The following is a 20,823-nucleotide window of genomic DNA, read 5'->3' as shown; positions in this document are numbered from 1 at the left end:
TGGAAGGCGAAGAAAACTAACCTGTGATAGGTCTGGTTCAGACAGCGAGAGCTCCTCACGGGTCAGCTTCGTCTGCTTAGAAATACACCTCACGCATCCATCACAGCTGACCGCGATGTCGGGAAAAATGTCCATGCAACCCACACACAGAAGAGAGCGCGTCTCCCAAGGATAAACTTTCAACAGTCATTGCCTTACTGCTTTAGTATGTACTATAGGTTTGCTATCGGAACAGAAACAAAACAAAACCCAAAACGCAAGTGGTTCTTTAAGTGCAGTTCCAGCTGCAAGTACATGGTTATCTGTGAGTCTATAACACCGGGCCAGACTTCTAGAAATGTAGAGGTAATGCTGATCTGACAGGTTTATGCTGAAGAATCCTCCATGACGTTGGTCTTAATTTTGGCAGCTGCTTATATATTTACTCATTTAAAGTGTGTTTCCTTGATATTAGCATTTTTTTTTTTTTAAATTCATTTCTCCCTTTTTTTCCTTTTCTGTTTTTTTTGTTTTTTTCTAAATCAGTTTCTAAACAAGGATGGACTACAACTCGTCAGACCTGATGACGTGGAAGAGGGTGACATTGTAAAGTATTTGGTGCCCGTTGTTCCAGGCATAGAGGGCCCGATCCTTGGGGTTGTAGTCCAACATGGAAATGTGCGAGTACTTGTTTTGGAAGGGGATGTCGATGTACTCGTAGGTGGAGGCATTGGTCTGGTAGGCATAGTGCACCTTGGTACCTCCCGAGTAGCCGTTGGTGACGTAGAGCGTGCCGCAGATGATGAAAGCCTCCCCGGCGCTGCGTTTCGGGTAGCTGGTGTTCCAGGTCTGGAGGCTCTGCAGGGTGTTGGGGTCCAACTTGCTGATGACGATGTTGCCGGCATTCTGGTTGGTGGCGTAGACGGCCCACAGCCCGTTCTCATCCACCATGAGGTCAATGTCCGAGTGGCCACCCCAGGCGTAGTGGTACATGTTGTTGTAGCCGGCATAATCCAGGCTGCGAGTCTTGAGAATGGTCTCTGTTTTCAAGTCAAACCTGATAATTATGTGGCTTTGGTATTTATTGAAATAGATAGAGCCATTGTAGACCACTTGACCAGTGCCCGACCATGGGTGAGGGAGACGGTGGGAGGTAAAATTGTCAGTATTCATGAAATCTGCCATGGATTTATATTCACGGACGAAGCGGTTGTTGTGGTAGCTGTCCATGTACCAGACCTGGGTGAGCAACAGAAACACATGGGGTTAGAAAACAGCAGAGACTCGGCTGAGCCCTTTGCACATCACCCTAGAAACTGAGCCGGGAGCGAAATCCGGAGCAAGGAATCCAACCCGCTGGAAAATGACGTGTCCAACGCCCGCCACTTACGCCCAGAAATAAACCCCATTTGTGGAACCCCAAATCAGCCAAGAAAGCAACTGAATAGCAAAGCTTTCCTGGGGGGTAACCTGGTATCTCCCCAGGACCATGGGAGCTGAAGCGGTTCCCTGGGAGCGCTGTGTGATGGACGCTGCCCTTCCGGAGGGCAATTAGCATCTTTTCTCTGGCTAAACCCAGCAGATTACGTTGATACTGCTTTTGCTTCCCATAAAGCCCCATCGTGGTAGCGCTCAGTAAATGATCCCAGCTGCTGGGCAGAACTCCATTAATTCAGCATGCAGAAACGATGGATGCGATCGCTTGTTGCGAAGGAAGTTCAGGCAAAGTCCATATTGGTTTAAAAATCATACAGTTCTGCATCAAAAGCTGAAACCAAGGCTGCTAAAATCTAAGAGACAAAGGCATCAAAATCTTTGCTATCGGTGGATGGGGGAGAGATTTTAGATCATCGTTTAAGTGCCAGTTCACTAGGGACACTGTCTAGACTCCTTAAAAAAAAACCAAACAACTGTTGTCATATGAAACCAATTCTGAGGCAAATGACAAAGCTGTGCAGTTAATATCAAGAAGAAAAATCCAGCCAGTGATTTTCTGCATGCAGCTGCTTTCTGGAGAAACTGTTTAGGAAGGAGAAAAAGTAAATTAAATAGCAAGAAGGAAGCCTCTAAGGATGCAGATTTGGGTAATGTTGTAGCGCAAACTTCTTTTGCAACCCCCTTGAAGAATCTGGTGGCACCGTCCCTGCCATACAGCTGTCTCCAGGGCCCCTTAGAAGAGCAGACAAACATTTACACACGGCACGTGCATGCCAACTGCTTTTGGCTGCTGGATTTGAAAGGCCAAGTGGGGTCTGCAAAACCTTTGTAGGGCACTTCAGCTCTCCGGCGTTACCTCCCGGGAAACACTTCAGGGGTGGGGAACAAATGGGTGGCAAACGGCTCCGACCTTCCCACCTCCACTGTGGGCTTGAGGATGGCTGCAAAGAGCACCAGGGAAAATCCACACACGGCCCTGAGCCCACGGCAGAGAAGTGCCCGCAGCCTGGGAGAGCTTCTGCTGCCAGCCACGGTGCTGGAGAGCATTCCTCGCTTAATGAAATGCTTGCCTTCAACTCAACCAGCTTGGGAAATTACCAAAAAAAATCAAACCCCAACCCAAAAAACTGATTGCCTCTCCGCTGCTCCCGTTTCATTATTTGGTATTAAAAAATTACACGTGGCAATGCGTTGTGCTCAGTTTTTAGAGGGACAAAGAGCAGAACCCCATGTCATCAGGCAAGGTGGGGGACCCAACAGCGTTTCATGCTTTGGAGAAGCAGAGATTGATGGATAGCAACGTCTCATTGCACCGGCTGGCTTTGAGCAACCTTCTCCTGCCAATAGACATCAACCCCAGCGCTCAGCATCCATCTGCTGCCTCGCCGCTGGGCTACTCCTGCAGGACTTGCAATCTTCCCCAGTTGTGTTCAACGATTTGGTGACGTGAACAAATGACCACACGAACACCAAGCACCTCCTGGGGCCTGGCAACGTAAGGTGGATATGAGAAACTGCCCATCTCTCCCCATCCCCAGCTTCCCACTCTGCTGGGCAGGCAAGGAAGTTCACTTAATTGTGTGTTTCTAATTAAACTCACAGCAGATCTATACATTATATACACATACACGCTTGTGAAGCTTGAGCTACGGTCCAGAAAAAACTGCTTGTCTACTCTCGTGACAAAAATACACTGTAGGAAAAGACATGGGGGAAAAAAAAAATATTAAAAAACACTGGTTTGAGACAAAACTCTCTGAAGACATGGAAAGATCTTCAGCATTTGATCAACCAGCTCCAGCTGCAACAGGCCTGACTCTTCCTACACAGATGTATAAATCACATTAGTGCTGAGGGATGCAGCAGACACAGCCTGAAGGGCACAACTCCATCCCCTCTCTTGAGCAAAACAAGATGTGATGTGGGTCAAGTCTTCCCATCTCACTTCATCATTAGGATCTTACCAGGTACAGGTGAAATTTTGTTTAATAACTGTAACATATGGAGGTGTCGTATTGGGAAACCAGTGCCAACCAGTTGGCTGCTGGAGGGAAAGCGCCTGACATCTCAAGTCACTGCTGCTTTGTTGTTGGCCATCCGTGGGCAAAAGGAGCCACCCCAGGGGTGGCTTCTCCAGAGCAGCCCTTGTCCCTCTTAGCTACAGAAAGCTGCTTGCAGGGCAGAGCTCTCAAAATAGCTGCCCTGATACAGCCTGAGCTGGTGCCTTCATCCTTTGATGAAGGATGCGGCATGCAGGAGGGAATTACCATGCAGCCAAGCTCTGTGGTTTTTGTTTTGTTTTGCTGCCTGCAAATCCTCAACAAACACTTGAGATATTTTCCATTCCATCAGTCATGGGAAGCCTGGATTGATTTTCAGCCAGTTATTGGCCTCCTACCTCCTTGGGATCAAAATTGAATGGTCTGAATGGGGAAAAAAAAAAAAAAAAAAGACCAAAACAAAGCAAAACAAATCTCTCTCTGGCTGCAGTCAGTTAATTCCTCACAACAATGAAGGTGGAGGACGAAGGACAAATGCAGTCAGATGACATTATCGGAGGTGCTGGCAGCAGAAGAGCAGCAGGGACCAGGATCACGGGTCCCTCTGCTCGGCCCCAGCTCCCTCCTGGCTGCCAAACCCAGACGAGAAACCCAATATTTGATTTTTCCCTCCTGCAGGGGGCACAGACCTCATGGTGACACTTCCGAGACCATGCATGCTCATCACTGCAGTGAGTTTCACCTGCCCTGGGAAGGGACCAAGTGCGGGGCTGCTCAGCTCCCTCCCCGTGGGATGCTCAGCACCCCACCCCCCCCACTGCAGAGGAGGCCCGCAGAGCCCCGTGAGATGAATTAGGACCTTCCACAGGGCACAACCCAGGCTTCGGTGCTTGGATGCAATGAGTTTTCAGTGATCTCAGCCGTGCCGGTGGAGGTGGGAACGCAGGGATGAAGCTGTCGCGGTCTTACCTTGTTCTCTCCCTCGGGAGCGAGAGGGTCCGTCATCCACGATCCGAACCTGGACCCCGAGGTTTTAATTGTGATTGGGTCACTTATTCCTGTCAGCTTGCCACAAGCTGAAAAAGAGTGCAAGGCTGGTGAGCACCACGTCAGACCATGGCCCAGGCTTGCTGGGCGGTTGGGTCTTTGCCAGCCAGCCCCGAAGCCCCAGTGAGGGCCACCGGCACCGGCCACCACCCACACCGCCCACTGCTCTCCCCCCACTGATGGACGGCTCTGGTTTTATTTAATTAGAGGTAATTAGGCCAAGAACAACTGTTGGATGCTTTTGATTGTTTCATGCCTCTTAATACCCATCGTCCCTACCACACTGCCCCCAGGAAAACAAGCCTTCGCGAGCCAGCCCTGCTGCTAATGTCGCAGCGTAGAAAATGGGAAGAGCTGGCCAGGGTCAAGCAGCCAGGTAGAGAAATTAGCTGAATGGCTCTGCTCATTTCTGCTGTAATAGAGTGGGGGCAGCCAAGATAAAAAGAGAGCCGCGTCCATTCCAGCCCTGCTGGAAACATGCATTTGTTACAGGTTATGCAAAGGAGGAAAGAAAAAAAAAAAAAAGTGGGAAATTATATTCAATATCAATCTCTTCCCTGCAAAGACCATTTGCTGGCTTCTACCAGCCACCTTCTCTGCTCCCTATCATGTCTGCACACTTAGGAGACAGTAAGGAATTCACCAGCCTCCTCCCATCTTCTCTGCCAGCCTGGGCTTTGCCAGCGCTGGGAGAGGAACCCAAATGCAGCGGGATGGGAGGCAGGAGGTGGGGTGTCCCACGGGCCCCTCGGGAGCTGCCCCGGGCATCCTGCCCAGACTCAGCAGCATCACAACAGGGACGTGCACCCGCATAGTGCTGTGAGCCAGGTTTTGAAGCATATTTAGGTACTCCACACTGTTGATTTCATGCCACTGAATTCAGTGGGCTTGTCAGCACATTTGCCAGCCCAGCTAAGTGCCTGGCTGTGTTTTTAAGCCCTAAACACAAGGTGAAGCAGTGGCAACTCTCCCCCCAACTCACTGCACCAGCAGCTTGTTCCCCTTCCATGGTTCTGGCCCCCTGACACCGAACCCAGCATCCCTCCGGGGACCCCCACAAATAGATGCCTGCAATGCTACAGCCTCAGCATCGAAGGTGCAGCCACATGCTGAGTCCCTGTTTCCAATGACATCCCCAAATTTCAGCAAAGCTGCCATTCTGGTCTCCTGTAAGGGCAGCGTTTTAGCATACGTGCCCTAAGGAACGACAGGCGAAGAGACAAAGATGCCGCAGGAGGGACTGGGGGCCGGTGTTGGATGGTCTGTCGCTACGGGAGCACTCATTTAAAACCCAGACACATTCACTGGACCTGCAGCAGCATCTCCTGAGCAAGGCTTGGTCAGCGGCACTAGGGGAACAGCTGCAACCTGAAGTTCAGAAGGTGTCTCCTGACCTCTCCTTTTCGATGTGGAAGCCTCTGGCAGGGTGGGGAAGGGGAAGGTGGCGGTGCTGGGATGGAGCGGCGGCCCGGGTGCTGGGTTTGCAGGCTGAGCTGCAGCTGCACTGCAGTACGAATGGCTCCGCTGCTCGGTGTGGGGTACCCGGGGCTGAGGCCGCAGGTGGGAGCCTGTGGAGGTGCTGCTGAAACACGTATGGAGCTCTGCCAGCTTAGGACAAAGTCCTTCTGCTTAGACTTACCAAGCAGAATCACAGAATGGTTTGGGCTAGAAAGCACCATTAAAGGCCATCTAGTCCAACCCCCCTGCAAAGAGCAGGGACATCTTCAACTCCATCAGGTTGCTCAGAGCCCTGTCCAACCTGACCGCGAATGTTTTCAGTACGTGCACTCTGAAATATCTCTCAGCTGCCTCTCTCCTTAGCCTGTTCTCATCTGCCCCTTTATATTCCTGATTACAGCCACAGGACACATCCACCTACCTCAGCTCTGAGCTGCGGGCAACGGGACATAAAATAGATGAAGAGATTCTTGGTATGCGCCAGCATGACATGGCCAAGGGGACCATGAGTCTTCCCACCATAGATAACGATAAAGAGAGATCCCACCAAAAAGCAGCGAGCCTTCGTGGCCTCACTGAGACACAGTATAAAGGAATTTGTCCTCCTGCCTGTCTGACGGATTCAAAACCTCTCAGCTCAGGAGGAGAGCAAGGTATTGACAAAGGGATGCAACGGGTTAAAATAATAAATGCTTAATGGCTTGCAAATTCCCCTTGCAGAGGACCAGCCTTCCTCTAATCACAGATCTGCTCAACGCTGCCTTCCATTATCACAGCCCTACAGTGCTGTCACTTTATCTCTTTCCTTCCATTTCCCTGGAGAGAAAGGTTGTACAAAAGCTCATTGATTAAAAAAAAAGAAAAAAAAGTTTTAAAAAAAAAAAATCCCAGCAGCAGCTGATAAGGGTAAACCAGTGTTGTTTGCAAATAGTGAGGCTACATCTCACACGCGTTTAGCTGGAGGCACATTCACAACAGCTCTTCAGCAATGCAAGAGGGTTGCTCTTACACAGGGCAAGGTGTTTTATTTCTTGGTGTAAATCTATCGTAGGCACCCAGATGCTAGGGGGAAGGTTCCAGAAGGATCCTGGAACCAACCGCTTTAAGGCCCCCAGTCAGCTACGTCCCTCGTGGGCTTACCACCCCAGGACGGCCAACGACACAGCACCCCACACTCCTAACGCCATCGGCTTTCCTTCCCCCTTCTGTGGGGCCAGCAATCATTAAAAGCAGGATGATTACTGGGGACAGAGGGGACTCTGTCCTCTACGGCTTCCCTTGGACGTGTTGTAGCTCAAATGGGAGCAGTAGCTCACCAGACAGCATTCGTGTGTCTCCCTGTGCTCCGGCACGAAGCGGCAGCCTGCAGCGCCCCGAAGCACCCACCCACAGCACCCACCAGCCTCAGCAGTGCTCCCCTCTGCAGCTGAGGAGCTGGGCATGGGGCAGTGGGTTGGGAGCAGAGCTGGGGCAAGAGCCCCAGGCACCCAACATCCAAGTCCTTCCTCTATCAGACTCTACTGACTTGCATTTTTAAGCCCTGGCTGTGATTGCCCTAAAGCTGCTGCTTCACTGCCTAGCAAAGCCCTCCTGCCCCGAGCAGCCCAGCACCCATGGGTGCTGAGCCTTTCGCAGCGTACCTGCTCTCCCTTTGGGACAGCAGGGAGCGTGGGATGCTACAGGCATTTCAAGTCACTCAGGGATGAATGTGCAACAGGAAAGCATGACCTGGTGCCCATCCATGAGTCCAGGGCACAGGAGAAGCCTGCGAGCAGCAGCTTTTGGGGTGTGCATAGCGGATCTGCTTTCAGTCCAGTTCCCCAGCACTTCTCCCCCTCCACGGGCACCTGCATGTCCCTGTTCCTGGAAAACAGCACAAATCAGCCTCTTCCCGAGTGATGCTCCAGGCTGCCCCGGCCCACCGCCTCCGACCTGCCCTGCTGCAGCTCGGCAGAGCAGCAGCGGAACGCCACCTCCACGCACACAGCCCCTTCCTCTAGCCGCACAAGGAACTTCCCAGCAGGAGAAGACACGCTTTCCTCCAGCCACTTACAACGACTGCTACCATCCTCCCAGGATACTAACACCCCCGCTCCGTATTTCTCCAAAGATCCAGCCCACAAGCGGTGTTTGCAGCTCAGCAGCAATTCATCCACCAACGCAGCCACCGCGCCGACACCAGCACCAACTCCTTCTGGACTCCAGGGTTCTGCTCAGGCTGCTGCTGCTACAGCCGAGCGCCTTCCCAGCTTGGGCTTCCCATGAAGCCAAGGTCTGATCCCCCCCCATCCCAGTCCCAGCCCTCCGCAGCAGGGACGGGGCTGCAGCGGTTGGGTCGTGTCCTGCCCTCACCTCGGTTACCCAGCCGGGAGCCCCCCATCCCAAAAATACCTGGGACAGGCTGGCAGGGCTCTGTCCCCATCTCTGCACTGGGATTGTGGGCTGGGATTTTTTGCAAGACTCAGGGAAAGCTCATGCTATCAAGCAAACGTGAGCCTGCGGAGCGCAGCAGAGATGAATTCCCCCTCGAATCAAGCAGTGGCAACCTCTCCACTCCTCCAAGGTTCCTCTTAGGAACATTAATGGAAACGTTAAAATCCCTGTATAAATAGTGATCTTTAAGAGTGTAAACAGAGTAACAGATTGAACGTGCCATTATTGATTTTTTTTTTCCTTCACACACACGCCAGGGTCAAGAAGTGTTTTCACTATTGATCCATCAATAACGCTTAGGAAACCCAAAACGCAAAACAGAACCTCATCTAAGGAAAATGCTGCCGCACTGCCGAGCATCAGCGCTTCCCAGAGGATGGGGAGATGGGAACTGGATGGGACCATGGCATATCCCCCCCTTCCCTTGCCCCGTGCTGGTTGTGGCAGCTCCCTGATCCTGCCCTGGGCACCCTAAGCCGTATCCCAGCTCTAGCAAGAGAACACACACAAGGTGAGCAGCATCGCTGGCCCCTGCAGGAGCAAATCAAGCTAAAATGTGCCCCTTGGAACGTCAGTGAATCCCTCTGAGCAGATAATTTGCAGCAAACAGCAATCCTCAGCAAACAGGGCCTCATCATGTGGCAGCAAAGCGTCTGCGAGGTTGTTATCCGAATTTAACTCAATTAACTACCATTTTCACTGGTTTACACTCCGGAGCAATAAAAAACATTGGAAATTCAATCCATGCTGTTTGCTGTTAAGAGACCAAATAAATCACCCTCCCCGGCAAGCAAGCAAACCCTCTTGGGTGAACCCTTGCAAAACTCAGCGTCCGTCTCCGCGAGCACCCAGGCAGAAAAACTGCCCCGACCCCACGGTCACAGAGAGAGCAAGAGGAGAAAGACGAGGCACAGCCAAGAAGCCCAAATAAAGCCTCAAAGAGATTCCAAAAAGCCCTCAAAACTTTCTAGAAAAAGTTGCCTGCAGGAGCTCGCCATCCTAGCTGCCTCAGTCTTACCTGGGCTCGCCTGGGGTAGATGTCCCAGCTGGAAGACATCTAGAAGCATGAGGGGGGAGGTAATGAGTTGGGACATGGCCCGGAGCAGATGAGGCTAATGGTCCAAGAGCAAACTGTATTTTTTTGGGAGCCCTGAATGGTTTGGGAGCTACTTCTTAAAGCCTGCCTGGGGTCTGCGGGAGGATCATCACAGCTTCCCTGGTCCTGGTGGAGTCAGCCAGGACCAGGCAGCTCCACTGAGGCCAGCTAGAGAGGGGCTGTGGGGTCCAGGATGGTTTTGTTTAAAGAAAAATCCCTGGGAAAGTACTTCTACAGCCCAGAGTCAAATCCCTGGTCCTGCTGCGGTTCCCTCTCCCTATCACTCATAGCTCCTCCTCATCTTCAAGAGATGGGCTGAAGGCTACGGATGCAGCAAGTGGATCACCACCTCCTCTCATCACACCCACCTCTGCCTTTGGTGGGGAGGAATGAGAAAAGATGTTTGCAGGGCAGAGCTGCCCTGTGCTGGTGGCATGGGGCTGCTGGGGGGTTCCCTGTGTGACCTTGGTCAACCGGACACTCCTGTGCCCCCTCCCAAGCCCTTCTTATCTTACCCACCGCAGGACTGTCACTCCTGAGATGTTGGTACAGTCCCCATGTGATAAAGCTCCAGGTATTAGGTACTGCTAACACAGAAAGCACCAAGTCATCGTAACATCGATCATTTCCGTCCCCGTTAAGCTTTCAGGGTGAAAATCAAGTGGGTGAGGGCAAGGTCGGAACCTCCCTGCCATCCCCCAACCCTGCTGCCTTCCCCGTGACCATCACGGGGCGAGGAGAGGGACCGCAGACACCGTGCAGAAAGCGATGGCCCCACTCGCCCGTTCTGCCCCTGAGCCAAACCTGGGCACATCAGCGCTCGTTAGTAAATGAGGAATCAGGCTCTGCCCTCTCATTCAGCCGGGGGGGTTACAGCTGCTGCCCGGGGGTCTCTCCGTGCGGGACTCACTGCACGCTCGTACTTCAAATACCTCTGAGCATCCAGGCTCATGGGGAAAAACCACTTTCCTCTCTGAGATTTTGAATGTGAGGTAGCTTATAAGGGACGTACAAGGTAACAGAGGACAGGATGGAAATGGGGGGGGGAATGCAGGAGAGGCGGCTGCTTACAGAAGTGTGGAGGCATCTAGAACCGAGCCAAAGCAATCCCACTAGCAGAGACAAGAGAGAAACAAAGCATTACCTTACCAAGGATATAAAGTGCTCAGAAGAGATCTGATCTTCCATGGAGTTACCTGAGAGTGTAATTTCATATGTGCTACCAAAATAGACTGCAGAGCAGTTAATGTGTTTAGATTATCTAAATTGCTTAACAAGAAAGTCAATAATGTAAGTAGAAATTAAATCAAGTCAGAGCTAGGCCAACAAACAGTGGGGAGATGTCTTGCAGCTGCGGAAGGCAGCGCCCTCCTTCCCCCCTTCTCCCCCCCCGCCCCATTTGGGGTCAGATGCTGGGCTTAGCTATGGCTGTGTCTCCCCACAAGAGACCCACAGGTTGCAGTCAATTAATGCTCTCCAAATGAGATGACAGATGCATCTCTCATGTTTCAGCATCGCTGGTTGCTCGGCCTGATGGAAGGGCCTCCCTGCTCCCTCGGGGAACGGCAGAGATGGGTGGGATTTATATCCTGCACGGGGCATAGTCCGGCCCAAACCGCGAACCCGCACCAGCTACGTCATGCTCTTCTCAACGGGGATTTGCAAGATGCAAAAGGAAAGGAAAGAGGGGAAACTGAGTCACAGCCTGCACACCCCCCCGCGCGCGCGCGCGCTGCTTCAAGCGGTGCGCAGAGACCTTTGCGGATGTGCCAGGTCCGGTTAGCAAAAAGATTGGACATTGATGCATAAGCAAAAGGGGTGCATGTGTTTGCTTTGCATAAGCGTTGTTTGCAATAGGCCACGCATTTACAGCATTTCACCGTCCACTTATGCAAACGCTGCAAAAAGTCACATGCCTAGGTAAAGGGCCCGATCCTGAAGCACTCACGCCATGAGCAACATTGCTCATGCAAGTAATCCTCAGCCAGGACTACTCCCAAGATTAATGTTACTTATAGCATAAATATTTACAGGATCAAACCTGGCTGGGCGAGCTCATCTCTTACAGCCAGGCCAGGCACAAGGAGATGTCCAGCCTAGCATCTCTGCCTCCAGGCGGGATGCGTGGTTTAACATCGATGGTGTTGAGCCAGTGCCACCATGTTGGTCTGAGCCTACCTAATTTTTGCATGCATGCACGAAGCCTTTCTTCAAGATTTGACACTCTGTTCTGAAGCTCTTCGTAGTCATAGGCGCCAATCTCTTCCTGGAGTTCGTTTAGAACTGACGTCAGATTCTGGACCTCCTCTTTAAACTGCAATACCAATTTTGCATCGGCTTTGTACTCTTCCAACACTGGTATCAAAGGCCTAAGTTCCTCCATTTTCGCTTTTATTGCCTGCAAGGTTAAAATAAGCTTGGTTCAGTGCTATGCGTGCAAAAATCTGCAACACTCTGCCTTGATCTGGTTGCTTCCTACGTGAGTGCAATGTTCATATCCCACAATTATTATCATTAAAATTATTTTAATTATTATTTTGGTCCAAATGATGTATTGGAAAGAACATATTAAACAGGCTGCAGAACACCAAAATATTTGGGAAAGGCCTTTATTTGTCATTTTTAGAATGCAACATCTTAGGGTTACATGCTTCAGATCACATACACAAAGAGTTCTTTTTTTTTTTTTTCTTTCCAAAAAGTAAAATAAAATAATATATATATGCATTGACAAGGGTTTCAAACTATTCATGAAATGCATCTACAATTGCATGCAAAGGAAGATCTCGGTTGTGTGGTTCAAGGTTCCTTAGTGAGATATGGTGCTAATTTGGAAAATAATCAAAAAAATAAATGCATGGTGCAAAATGCTCTGTGGCCCTCTTTTCATGGTTACATGGGAGTGAACTGCTTCTTCAGTCACTGCAGCATTGAAAAAACTTGCTTTTAAGTTAGCCCTGTAAGCAAGAAAATGAAATACTGTTGAGGATCTAGCTCACTAACCTGCCTTATATAGATAGCCATTCATAGACAAAGACTCTTACGGAACTAAAGAGAAAAAAAAAAAAAAATAAAACCACAAAAGCTCCAAACCACTCACATTTTAATGCTGGCATTAGCAGAAACAAAATGCTGTGGCTGTTATTTAAAATGGTGCTTTGGCAGCAAATTACACAAAAATTCCTTACTGTTTTTAGGCATGCTATAAAGAACATAAAAATCAAAGCCATTATCAAATTTATTTTGCAGAAACGAAGACTTTTTTTTTTTTTTTTTTTTCTCCCCTTAAATTAAATGAAGGCCTCGTTTAAAGGCACGGTATGCAGCATTTTGTTAAAGATGCTTTGCTCCAGCAGCTAATGAGTAGACATAAATATGCATGCACCTACCCGTTAATGAAGCATGGTAGCACACACAGCGTACCTGGTGCTGCTTAAACTACTGCACGGTGGCCAAGTTCACAGCGCTCAGGGCCGTGACATCTGGCTGCTGCTGCAGCAGCTCGGTGGTGAATGGGATCAGAAATTGGTTCTCAGCCTCATTTCTCTCCTTCCCATCCCCTCCTATTTAAAGTCAAGAGGCTTTTCCCTCCTGCGGTTTGCATGTGGGGAATATATTTCTTTTCTTATTTACTTGCACTTCCCGGTGCAAGCTCCCTGGCAGGCAATGGGGAGGATTAAACTCATCAGAATGGAGGGGGGAAAAAGAAAAAAGGGGAATAAAAAAGAAAAACCAAACTCATGTTTAAATCAGAAAGATGGTCCTTCTGCGCGGAGCGCGGAGCTAAGCTTAGGGTCCTGCAGAAACTGGACATAGGGAGCGGAGGGGGTGGAGTTGGTGAAAAGTTTTAAGAACCTTCTTCCCAGCTTTTTACGATGTAACCTTGGTACTTCAGTATTTAACATATCCCTTAAAAAAAAATCTGCTTTAAAACACCAGCCAGCTGGGCAGCTGCCTGGATATGAGGATGGGAATCAGCTGGGTGCCTGATCAGAAATGTCCCCAAATTTCACTAGAAATTGTCTCAATTAGTTTTTTTATATCTATTAATCCACAACATTATGAAAATTTCACGTTCCAAATATTGCTGACAGGCCTTTTTGGGCAATTTCATTTGCTCTCAATCAAGTTCTTGAAAGTCCGACCATCGCTCGCAATGGCAGCTTCATTTAAAAGGCCGATCCCTTCTCATTTGTACGACACCAGGACAAAACACACATAGCCCCTCCAAAGGTGCTGGCTCTCAAATTGGGCATTTGCACATCCTTGAGGTGTGCCGTTTACCAGCCTGAAGGCAGCTGCAATCGTCGTACTTTTGGGGTTTTTTTTGGGGGGGGGTTGATTTGTTTGATTGCTTGCCCTGTTGCTACAGCCACCCCCAGGAGGGAAGCGCTTTGGTGACAGCCCATTGCCATCTGCCATGTGCTGCAGAAATGGTAACCGAGCCCCAGTTCCTGGCTTTTCCCAAGAAAATTGGGTCCCGGGCACAGCGTAGGGAAGGGCTGCCTGGCGGCGGAGGGGAACACCCCTCACCCTGACCTCAGCTGCCCCGGGGTCTCCCTGCAGACCCTCTCTCACGCACCAATCCTACCCTGCCCTGCTTGAGGCACCCAGGCTGTTCGTGGGTATGGGAAGGCGGAGATTTATGCTATTACCCTATAGAAAAATGCATTGCCGCTGAGGATGCGATGCTGCAACCTGGATCTGGCCGTGCTTTGGATAGGAGGGGGCTGCACGGGTGGGCAGCCGCCAGCGCCGTGTACGACCAGCCCAACGGCCCCGTGAGCTGATGGGGACCGGGGTCCCAGTCCCGTGCGCACCCCGCTAAATCCCTGGCCACAGCTTTGTTAGCAGTTTGGAAAGCAGACATACCTTAAACTGCCTCGCCAGGTGCTGCTTGTGGCTTTCTTCCACTTGTTTAAATTTTGATTCCAGTCCCCTCATCTGGTTTTCCATCTTCTCAACGTACTGTAGGTCTCTTTGAGTCCGCCTGTCCAACACCTCTATCGACTGGGACATGTTTTGCACCTGTCAAACGAGAAGGGGCTCATTAAGAAGCTGTCGCTCCCCCAAGCAGCGCGGCATCCCAACGCCGAACGCTGACCTTCTCCTACCCAGGCAACAAAGCTAAAGGGTAATCAGCCTCTGCATTATTTACTAGTTAATCAGCAGCATCTCGCAGTATTATGACCCCCACGCTCCAAAATAGAGCAAATTGGTTTCATAAACATTTATTCTGCCGCGCTGCAGCGAATAACTTAACAATCACACATGCAAATAAGGGTTGTAGCCAAGGCTAAAATGCGTCGCTCGCGATGGCCTCTTCCAGAGGCTGGGATGGCCCCCGCCGTCGCGCGGGGAGAGGCCCTTCGTCGAGCAGAAGCAAGCCCGACTACGAGAAACGCTTCTGCTGAGGGGCACATTATCATTTCTTCGTCTACGCGACTGACACTTACTGATTGCCTAAGTGCAAACTTTACTCCCAGGTAGTAAAAACTTCATTATCCCAACAGCCCTACTGTTTATACGGCATCTGCCACAACACATCCAGCTGCAAGGTGAGGGGATCTTGACGCCGGGAAGTACCGCGGGAGCTCCCGCTCCGGTGGGTCCCACTGGTGCCTGCCCACTCGTGTGCGGTTGTGCCGCGTCGGCATCTTTTCTAGCAGAGCAATGCCGCATCCCCGCGGCTCCCCGCGCAGCGCCCATCTGGCCCTGCCGAAGGAATGATGCAAGAAGCTTGGCTGGGCTCGTCGTGAGAAAAAGAGCCGAAGGTGTAAGGAGGGGAGGGAAGCGATCGCTAGGCTGACCTGATTTTGAAGGTTGGCTGCCGTCTGACTTATTAAGATATTCCCTTCTCTCATCTTTTTCAGGCTAGGAGAGGGTAAATGAAGCTCTGACTTAGGCAGGCATCTAAGCACCTATTTAGCGTTAAGCAATGGGTGTAATTTAAGGTCTTCACACCGGGGACAGTTGCGTTTGTACCACAGTTTGTACATTACGGGGCTCAGCCCCGACTGGTGCCCCTGCCGCATTACCCACAGAAATACGACCGTCGGCATTGGTAGGGATGACGCCCGTGTTTAAAATGAATCAGGCATCCAAGCATGCTGCTGCATCACGGCCCTAACTAAAGGCATCTTGGTTCAAGTCTCTTCATCTGTGGGCGTCTGAGCAAAACCCAAATCTGAGCCAGCACCGTCTCTGCGGATCCGCTCTGAGACGCTTCCCAGAGCCCATGCTGCCACATCGGCTCCCGTCTCCGTCCTCGCCAAAGCCAAGCGCAGACAGGCGGAGCCGGGGAAGGAACGGTGCAAGTGCAATATTGCCTCCAGCAAATGACACTGGGCTGCTGCGACTTACCTGGAGTGACAGAGCGCGGGGACGGCGGGACACCCGCACGCAGCCAGCCCTCGGAGACTACTTGCTGAAACCAGCATAGGTCAAATGCCAACTTTGGCGTCCACATCTCTGAAGGGATCAAAATGCCCATTGCTTATGCACGATGACAAGAAAACTATTACAGGGAACTATTAAAAATGTATGGACAACCTGCATTTCAAAGGCCAACAGCAAGGAAACATTTTGTACAACCAGTACAACTGCTCCGGGGGTCTAATGGTCTTCCTCAGCAAAGGTGAAGCTATTTTCAGTCTCTGAGTTCCAACACATTGCCCAGAGATGAACCAGCACCCATCCTGACCACCACCAAGGACCTGTTCAGGGAGGTGTGAGAAGCAGGGAAGAGCAGAACAAGACCCTCTTGGTTTGAAGAGGAAAAGACCAAACTTGAGCTCAGCTCAAGCCCACGTGGCTCCCATTTAGCCGTGCCTCCCCCAGGGTACGTGAGCTCTCAGCGGACACGGCTGGGTGCTAATTTACCTGGGCTGGATGCCGAGGAGTTTGAAGACCTCTCTCTACCCCGAGGCAGGAGAAGGGAAGTCTTGGACAAGCATCACTGGTCTGCAGATATTTTTATCCTGGTAATCCAGTCTACCCTCCTCTGAGTTGAGCTGTATTGCAGAATTATTCCAATGGGTTGGAATAGGAAAGACTTGTAGGGGTCGTACAAAATTGATCTCGTTTATTCCACTAATGCCTACACCCAATTAAAGGCCAAGCTGCAAGTAATCAGAAAAGAGCATTTCTTGTAATGATATGCTGGTACGTGACCCGGCGGGGGCTGAGCGAGGCTACAGGGGCTCCTTACGCTGCCTCTTGGATGGCCGGGAGGGAGAGACAGACTCCGCTAGGAAATGAATCAGAGCATCTCGCTCAGGCTTGTGCTCTGAATCACCTCTGGAGGAGTCTGCCTCTCCCCTGGCTGCGGGGGAAAAGAGCCTCCTCACATGGCTCTAAACTGAGATGCCTAAAATTAGCTGCTGTGCTATTTTGGGGATGCGTTTTACAAGTCCAGACTCTCACGATTTGTTGTCCATGTTGTTTTCAGCCAGGCAAGATTCTGGCCAGATGTGTAAGAAGTCAGGCTCCATCATTCCTGATCTCTGGCAGTGATGCATCCTTCATCAGCTGAAGATCTACTTGTTTTCCTTCATTAGCATATTAAGCCCTTGATCCAGCAAAGTGCTTTGGCACATGATTAGATTTCAATGAGACTGTTCATAGCTTAAACTTAAGCATGTACATAAGTGCTCTAATGAACTGAGACCGAAGAATACCGCTTCTCAAATTCCCTCAGGTTCACCCACTAACTGCTATCCTCAAACACCAGCTAAAATGCTTTTTGCCTCCATTGGTGGAGCACGCGCTCTCAACATGAAACCTCATTTTCCATCACGCTAATGGGAGAGTGATACCTGCGACTGTCTTGGGGAAAAGAGTTAATTTTAGCATTTGAAGTAATAGAAAACTGACACAAACGAAATTTCCAGCGCTGTTCTTGTCATTGCTTGACACCGAGTTGTTTCAGAATTAAACCAGAGTAGTTGAGAGTCGGTTATTGGCTTGATGACCCCAGTGAGATTCATATGGTTAAAGCAATGGTTTAAACCCCGCTCAAGCTTCCTTGTGGATCAGCCTTTCATGCCAGCTCAAAAGAGCTGTTCTGAGCCCATCTTTGGGGGTTGAATTGGGATGAATCTTTGGCTTTGGGTAGCCAGACAAACTGGTGCAGCAATAGCATGAGGCATCTTCAGAGAGATTTTCGTGGTCTGTAGGAAGAATTAGCAGAGAGATGGGCTCAGATGATGGACCAGGACATGATAGTTCATCTTCTAAGGTCTGTAGAAGGCAAAGTGAAGGCTGAGAAGAGATGTCATTTTCCTCCCTATGTGCTCCTCCGAGTGAATATCAAAGGAACAAAAAGAACTGTTTAATCTGGAAATTAGTGCTGGCAAAGTGTAAGAATTGGCAGGGAACCAAAAATGGTTTAACCATCGGAGGAGGAAGTCCTCCCAGATAACAGGGCCAAAAAGAAAAAAAAAATTAAAATCTGTTTGAAGATAAAACATAATCTGTTTATGAACAGGATTTAGGTGAGGTCTTGGTTTGGGTGCAGTCCAAGAGCTGGACTCGGCACCTGACACTATAAGGCTGGAAGGACTCCGTGTGCTCCAGCCAAAGATGAGCTCAGACACCTCGGTGTCAAAACACGGGCTGAACAGTTTGTGCGGTGGCGAGCAGACCTGGCTCCCCTTACCTCGCTTAACGCCTGCTCTTCAAACTGACGGGGTGCCCAGGATTCGCTCGCGAGCAGCGTGAACTGCGGTTTCTATGCATATGCCTGCGCCCATGTGTCGAGGGTAGATGGGGTCTTGGCAGCTTTGAACCTCAAAGGACGTTCTGCTGCCGAAGCCTCTGCGCGGAGGCTGTCGCTGGAGATGCTCTCATCGGTTTGTGTACACACCCATACACGCACACTCAAATGCAGCTTATTTCTTATTACGCCTCATTATTTCCACAGGTGACTGCCAGGTCTCCTCCTTTGAAAACCCAAACACAATTACCTCTTTGACACGTTACGCTGCTTCATCTGCTGGCAGGGAGAAATCGGGGGACATGAGTTTTCCCCTCACAAAGCTAGAGTTAAAATGTCAGATGGGGGAAGGAGTTTTCAGGTTTGAAATCTGTCCTGGGAAGCTGGAAGCTCTTTCTCTGCAGTTGCGTTTTCCTACAGGGATTATCATTTCAGCCTTCGTCGAGATCAGATGTCTGGCACTAAGAGCCTATTCTTTATTTTGGGGTTTTCATATAGGTTAGCGTAGGAGTGAGATGCAGACAGATTAGCAGGCAGGTAACATATCCCCAGAACACGTCTTGAAATACTGCTCCTCCCGCACTTTATTCACTGGCAGCCGGAGAGCTGCATAAGGGAAAAACCACTGAGCCCTTGCACCCTCCGCACGGGAACCGGCGTTATCCCAGGTCTCGTACGCCCAACTCGCCTGCCCATTAACACAGGCTATTGGGTCAAATCCTGCTTGTTTAATGCGTATGAGCGGTTCTGGGAACACAAAGTCTCTCGGCCGCCCCTGTCAGCTGCTAATACGCCTGCTGCCTCTTAGACAAATGTGCTGTTGGACCGATTGCCGTTATTGCTTAGAGAAATAAAAGCTTGAGTGGAATTATTTTTAGAAGCCTCTGACATACCGAAGGAGGGTTTCAGGGCTAAATGTTTCCTGCCTCACTTTACTGTCCTCATCGCATAGGAAAATCAGTTAAGTGTAGGTTTAATATCGTTAGGAGTGACTAATACATCGAATTCCTGAAAGCAGCGGGATAAAAAATTATTTTGTCATGCACCACACATGCCAACACAGCATTAGGCCATGAGGGGTAATTACATATCCAGCACAGGAGTCCAGTTCTATTTTAAAGAGAGGAGCACCGGGTTCACATGAAACAGCATTTCTTCAATGAAATCTATTATCTGGAAAATTTCTTGTTATCGGGAATGCTTCCCTAATGAGATTCTTTGATGTCTTTGGACAGCGGACTATTAAAAACTAATCAAGTGGATGTCAACATTAGAAAGAAAACCACTAACTGCCATTTCTGTGCTGTTTGATGTCGACAGCTTGCACTGTTTTATTCGACCTTTTTAATATCAGCTCGACTAGGAATGCATGGGCTTTGGGTTTTTAATTCTACCTTCTCTCATCGTGTTGAGGCTCATCAAAGGATGAAACCACATGTGTTAACGTAATGAAAAAATGAGTAAATTACTTTTTTTTTTTTTTCTTTTTAGCAATGTGGTTCAATATTGTTGCTTTGATCTCAGCTGTTTTAACCTGACTTAGGCCATGGTCCCTTTTATTCTGTGCCTCAGAAACACTTAAGAGATTTAAACTCCCGACTGGGGCTGATTATTCCCCACCACATGCATGGGGACAGCTATGGCCCAAGGGGTCCGTCCTCCCTGGAAACCAAGGCTCAGCCCAGCTCACTCAGGCTTTTACCCCCAATGTCATGCCAAACCAAACCACCTTTCCCCAAAGGGGCCAACCATTACCTTTTCTAATAGTTGTCTCAGCTGCTTTGTCCTGGCATCGCGCGAGCACATCGTCTGTTGAGGTGCCACCACTGTGCATATACAACGTCCCTCGCTATCTTGGGCAGAGCTGTAGACCTGCCAGCTTTCCTCTGGGTTGGTAGGCAACACCTAATTAACACAGGGAAAGACGGGTTAAGTAAACGGGGGGAGGCCTGGCAGGGGTGTGGGAGGTGGAGGGGGCTGCGTGGAGGAACCAGGATGGATGTGGCAGATACTGGAGCTGTGCTGGGAGCAGACGGAGGCTCCTCCGAGGGCCCAGCTGGCAAAATTCACTTGTAATGCAAAAATATGGATTGGGGACAAATAAAAGAAGGGTCTGAAAAGGAGAGCAAGAGCTGAAGCGAGAAGGCAGCGCAAGTGGGGAAGCATGGACACAAGGAAAGGCACGAAGCAGCGAGGGTTGTAGCATGCTGGAAGGCACCGAGCACGTCGGGGTGGGGAACACGCTGCCTGGCTGCCGTTACAAAGCACTTGACTTCTCCTTGACACAGTGAGAGGATGCGCCCAAGCTACCAGCGAGGAGACAGTGTCCTGGCTGAGGGCTGAGCAGTGATCAATGTGCCTCTGCAGAGCTCTCCCAGATCTGGCAGTGGGAAAATCAGCTCTCCGGAGCAAAGGGACACCGGGAGTTACGCTTCCCCCCTCCTCTGCCAGACTCTCCTGGGGATGGGGAGGTTCACCAGACATCCATTTCCCTGCAAATGTTCTGCGGGTGCCGGGCAGTGAAAGCCCGGTGCCGTGCCCTGCGAAGCGTGCCAGCAAAGCAGGGATGCGGTCCAGAGGATACAATCCCTGTCTCCTCTGAGCTTCCAGGACACTACCATGGCAAGGGAGCCCAGCCACAACCACAGCAAGTTCCC

General features: G+C 50.3%; 1 protein-coding gene across 1 annotated transcript; it reads right to left on the bottom strand.

The window, feature by feature from the left end:
• Positions 1-543: 543 nt before the first annotated feature.
• Positions 544-20,023, bottom strand: OLFM1 (olfactomedin 1). The gene is made up of 5 exons (XM_009642265.2): positions 19,922-20,023; positions 14,323-14,478; positions 11,629-11,848; positions 4,386-4,492; positions 544-1,218 (listed from the first exon to the last, which is right to left on the bottom strand). Exons 1-5 carry the CDS (start codon positions 19,970-19,972, stop codon positions 544-546), a joined length of 1,209 nt encoding a protein of 402 aa, XP_009640560.1. The 5' UTR covers positions 19,973-20,023.
• Positions 20,024-20,823: the final 800 nt, after the last annotated feature.

The sequence above is a fragment of the Egretta garzetta genome, unplaced genomic scaffold (genome assembly GCF_000687185.1).
Source record: "Egretta garzetta isolate BGI_Z169 unplaced genomic scaffold, ASM68718v1 scaffold417, whole genome shotgun sequence".
Taxonomy (NCBI): domain Eukaryota; kingdom Metazoa; phylum Chordata; class Aves; order Pelecaniformes; family Ardeidae; genus Egretta; species Egretta garzetta.
This window is presented reverse-complemented; position numbering and strand designations above follow the sequence as displayed.

Coding starts and splice junctions, on each gene's coding strand:
- OLFM1 (XM_009642265.2), bottom strand. CDS start 19,972: ATGTGCTCGCGCGATGCCAGGACAAAGCAGCTGAGACAACTATTAGAA. Junction 14,479..19,921: donor TGAGACAACTATTAGAAAAG/GTAATGGTTGGC, acceptor CTCGTTTGACAG/GTGCAAAACATGTCCCAGTC. Junction 11,849..14,322: donor ACCTGGCGAGGCAGTTTAAG/GTATGTCTGCTT, acceptor TTAACCTTGCAG/GCAATAAAAGCGAAAATGGA.